Source organism: Montipora capricornis, chromosome 8, assembly GCF_036669925.1.
Source record: "Montipora capricornis isolate CH-2021 chromosome 8, ASM3666992v2, whole genome shotgun sequence".
Lineage (NCBI taxonomy): Eukaryota > Metazoa > Cnidaria > Anthozoa > Scleractinia > Acroporidae > Montipora > Montipora capricornis.
In genome coordinates, this window is record NC_090890.1 from 4,934,832 (window position 1) to 4,940,013 (window position 5,182).

The 5,182-nt window shown below is 38.9% G+C and overlaps 1 protein-coding gene across 1 annotated transcript in view; it reads left to right on the forward strand.

Moving 5' to 3' along the window:
• The first annotated feature begins 3,715 nt into the window (after positions 1 to 3,715).
• Positions 3,716 to 5,182, forward strand: part of LOC138059640 (uncharacterized) — a 1,764-nt gene continuing 297 nt past the window's right edge. Inside the window, exon 1 of the mRNA XM_068905255.1 lies at positions 3,716 to 5,182. This exon is cut by the window's right edge and continues 297 nt beyond it. Within this exon, the coding sequence (XP_068761356.1) occupies positions 3,887 to 4,591 (705 nt within the window). The 5' untranslated portion in view covers positions 3,716 to 3,886 and the 3' untranslated portion in view covers positions 4,592 to 5,182.

Here is a 5,182-nt window from a genome sequence, read left to right on the forward strand (position 1 = left end):
GCCGTGTGACAAGGGCGAATAGTATCATTGGTTAGAGAGGAAAAATAATCGTGTTGCGCGTGTGGCACGCAAATTGGCGCATCTGAGTGACAACGACGTGAAATCGCCAAATTTGAAGTTTCGAAGACAGGGCGAGCATACAAATGTGGCCCTTCCACGTTCTATCTTAGTTCGTATTAGGAGCCCATGAATTTACACACGGATCTATTTTTAGACCACATTTTCCACAAAAAAAACAAAGGTAGCTCCGACTCGGTGACGCAATGACGTCAAGTAAGTTTCTTGTGATTGGTCATTGGGCTCCTGCGGGACTCTCATTGGCGGGAAATTTGAGAACGCCTTGACAGAAATATAGGACTGTTGTTCTCTCGCAGTCATGGGTTCCCGCTCGTATCCAACTTCACCCACACTGTGAGACGTGAACGAGATCGAATAATTGTAAAAGATATACGATTGAGTGATAATAATTATTTGAGGTGACGTTTTCGTTGACGTCGCCGTCGGGAGACTAGGGAGCTTTAGCAACGACAACGGCGACGGCAACGAGAACGTCACAAATTTGCATATTTAGTGAGCAAAAGCAACTGTGTTGCACGCTCTGCACGTGCATCTTTTCATTTTTCTCTATTTCTTTGCCGTCGTCAGCAAAACAACAACGTGAAATGACCAAATTTGAGGGTTTTGGGAGAACGTTAGCGCTTGAGGATAAATTTTCATTTTCTTCCTTAAACTGTGCGCCGTTCAAACCAGTTTCGTTCTTGAGGATTTGCCACACCTTTTTCACGTTAAAATGTGACGTTCTCGTTGCCGTCGTCGTTGCTAAAGCGCCCTCCCTACTGAAAGAAGACGTGGACTGACAGATAAACCAGGCAGAACGTAGAAAAACAGGTGCTGCCGGCGCTATCATTGATTTGCTGAGAATATCGCGCGAGTCTGCTCAGTGTAGGCGAAAATTACTATGGAGACTTGATTGAAAATCACTCTATCATGCCACTTTCTAGAATTGATTCTTCCTTGTGGCAGAGACCAAGTAATTTTATCTGCGCATTCTGACTACAATAAAATCTCTTGTCGCATTCCAGAGTCCGGATTCAAAGTTTGTTGTTCGAGTAGACCAAACGTACTATGGAGGACTTCCTCGACGGATTCAGAAAAGAGTCAGATTTACCTTGATTCCACCGAAGAATGTGGCTACATTGCGTTTTAAACGCTTGTCACCTATCTTAAAAAATAACACGGAGTTAACGGACCTACAAGAACAAAATGCTTGGATGGATTTCTCAGATTTCTCAAGTTTTGCTCCAGATGACAAAGCTGCAGCGAATAGTGTGAAGGAAAGTTCAAATCAACGGAAAAGTTCCCTCCCTTGTGTCACCAAAAATGACTTCGTGAACGTTTGCCTTAAGGCGACGGATGATTTCATTGTGGTTAAGGAGATAATCACAAATAGCAGAACTCTTAATTCATCCACAAGTTTTACTTTGAGAGCAAAAGAAAGTTTGTCAGGGACAAGCAAAATTGCTGTCACGATAAATAGGTTTTACACCTCAAAAACTCTCCCAGAACATTCGCTTATCTTACCGGAATTTAAAATAGGCACCACTTTCCTACAAATGGTAATTTAAGTCGTGTTCCATCTAAAAACACCACAGAGTTTTAGCTAAATATAATCGTTTTGGTAAAAATTGTCAACTTAGAAAATGTTATCAGCTGTAAATAAAATATTCCTCACTTAAATTGCGACTTACGGGTTTCTGCTGTTAAACGCAGGGTATAGATTGTCAACGATCCCTTTCGTCTGCAACACCAGACATCACAAACTTCTGGGCACGTCGACACTGACGACGCGATAATTTTATTTAGACATGGAGACGCAGTTAACCTTTTCCACTTTTCCACTTGTACTGCGGCCCCTAGCTATACCACATACGACAGATCACAACACTGGGAACCCCATGAGATTTTTATTAGGTCCCAAAGGATTAGGAACATTAAAGGGTTGTGAAACGGGGCCTATACGTTTTATCGTCCTTATTCGAGAAGAATAGAGAATTCAACAATTTGCAATCATCACCAAAGGCAGTACTTTATCGTCAGTTATTTAAAGTGCTATTTTAAAATTAGCAATGGCGGGACCCTAACCCTAACCCTAAACCCTAAACCCTAATAGGCTAGTTTCGAATTGTGTAGCAACAAAAGAACGGAGTCGAGGTTCAGGGGAATACTTAGCCTTTTGTTTTGTTCAAAACAAAGGAAAATGCAAATTATTCCCCTGAACCTCGACTCTATTCTGATGTTGCTGCACAATTCGAAACTAGCCTATTTCACGAGTATACCATTTGATTTGCTATTAATATCATACGTGACAAATTAGTTCTTAATTTTCAAACCTGTCCGCCATTTTGGCACCGTTGGAAAAGTTGTCATGGCAACATTGCAGTTTCACAGAAATTATAATTAAGGAGTAATTTGTCACTCATGTTATTTATTAATCGCGAAAACCGGTCACGTTTTGCTACGCTGCAATATCGGGCAGCCTCGTTTTATAGTCGCAATCCGAATGCTTGATAGCTAATTAGATGGTGAGAATTCCCCTAGGTTTTCACCGATTAAAGTCGTTGAGTTTTCTTTGCACCTCAACTTGTTTTGCAGCGCAGTGTAAACAAGGAATGGTTCTATTTTTCGAACCAACATTTCTACCCCATCGAGATTAGAAAATTCCAGATTCCTCTATTTAATTTCTTCGAACATGTTTTCCAAGCATTTAACTGCCTATAACCTCCCCAAATTTGTTTTAGCTGGAATCTAAAGGATTTCGCAAAAATTCTTTTACTTGGTTTCTTAAAACCTCCATTTTTATGAATTTTCAAAGTCGGCAAATATCGCCCTCATTTACTGACAACACCTTGTGAAAAAACTCTCAAAATGGGTCTGGGTCCAGCACTATTCGTAACGTAATCTCATTCCACGAACACTACACTCTTCCCGGGAAATGTTGCCAGGCGAAAACGCCGGATTCCTGCTGTGTCTTTCTCGAGTGTTCTCATTAAATCCAGAACAAAGGTAAAAAAGCTTCATTCCTAATGTTAAAGGCCCAAACAAAGGATAACTAAAAATGCACCTATCATTTTTGTTTCTCTAAAAATTAAAAAAATTGGAAATCAAGATTAGTATTTCGTAAATTTCAAGGTTTTATTTTGATAAAAATTGAATGGATGGAAGATAAACGGACCCAGGAACCTGAGAAATTATTCGTAAAATTTTTGGTTTTTAAAATTTACATTTTTTTATTACGAAGTATCCTACATGTACAGTTTTCAATTTACACTCACGAACCGCATGCTGTCCTGTTCATAGGAATTTATCCAAATATTTATATTTATGAAAAAAGAGTCTTCCAATTAATTATTTGGCGTTAAAGCTGCATTGATGGTGTATATATCTACAAACATGTTTGATGCGACAAGCTATTCAAGAGATGAACAAACCGGTTGTTGATTTTGTTTTGTAACACGCATACACTGAAGCAGAAGCAAAAAACTTAATAAATAAATTTTGGCTGAAATCTTTGTTGCGTTTTATTATTGAAAGTCACTGACAAGGAAAAAAGTAAAATTCTATTGGACAAACGATTTCTTTGAGGAGGCGAAAGCAATTTATATTGTTGTCGATTAAAAATGAGTGAATGTCGTTAGCAATTTTTTGAGCAGGTGCCACCTGCTAAAAAGTTGTGAAACTCTTCAAATGGTCACGTTTAAGAGGACCTAAGAACTGCCACTAATTAATAATACGTCTACTTTGAGGTAGCCAGTAGGAAATGTACTCAGGGGTCGTTCGTTTCTTCCCTAATAGCCGTGGATTATAGGCTGTCGATGTTTGTGAAGACATGGAAGCAAAATTGCATGAGCCCGTCAGATGGGATATTGGCATCGAGGTAATGTTCAGAACTTCGAAGCGATCAATGGCGGATAAGCAGACAATTTGTAAGCAGCCATCATTAAACACCTCAAACCCAAATACCTCGAGCGATGAAAGTCTGGCCAATGACGAGGACATGGACCAAATTCTGCAGGAAATCGAGAATCGAAACAATTATCCTTCGTTAAAGAACGCAAAGAAGCGGGACTCAGACAAAATGTTTTCAAGAGCTGAGAGTTTTGCTAAAGACGAGGATATGGATAGAATTTTGAACGAAATTGATGACCAAAGTAAGTACAATCCATCGTCAAAATATGATAAAAAACGAACCCTTTTTGCTGGTAATGAAGGAATTCCCCCAGACGAGGAATTGAACCAGTTTTTTGTCGACGTTGAAAAACGCAACGAAGAACTGAAAGAGTTGCTTCAAGTCGTTGAGAACAGCAGCGAAGGAAACGGAGGGTGGCAATCTAGAATTAACTCAGCTAGTGCGAAAGGAAGCTCTGATTCTTTGGTTGAGCAACTTATGCGACAAGAGTTACATGACGATGATAAAGATAAGAAAGGCCTAAACTCAAAGTTTTCATGCAAAGCGAACCGGGGCCGAAAACTAGCAACTAGCGCCTCTGAGCAGGAACTTGATCAAATGCTGGCAGAATTGTTGGAATTGTGAACGGAACAGCGAGTGAATATCGTATAGATCCTTGTAAATGTTGGTGATGGAAAAAAAACATGTTTAATCTATCCTAACATCCGCTTAATATTCTCCACGAAATACGAAAATTCATGACTCTGGAAAAATTATCGGGAAAATGCATCAAACTGATTTATAGCTACCATTAACTTAAAATATATATTAATGTCTGCCTAAAACCCGAATTGAGACGATTTCGCAGTGGTTTTGCGATTTCTAATTAGACAAAAAAACAAATTATGTTTGCATATTGTATTTATTCATAAACCACTCTTTCTCTGGCATTAATAACCTCAAACTGTTAAATGTATGTTCAGATATAAAATTTTAATGCGGCAAAACTAATAACCACACTTCCAATGGACTTTGTTCAAGTGTTTACTTTTCGGGTTTTTTTTATTACGTGGGCTACTACTATTGACAATTTGAGTGTTTTAAAATTATTTTGATGGAGTGGTTTTAAAGTGTCGTGAAAGCAAAACCTAATTAATTAATTGCACCAATCCTAAGAGACGCTGAGAACCAATATAAGCTCATCAAATCCCAAAGAAAATGCAGGTTGGCAGCGCC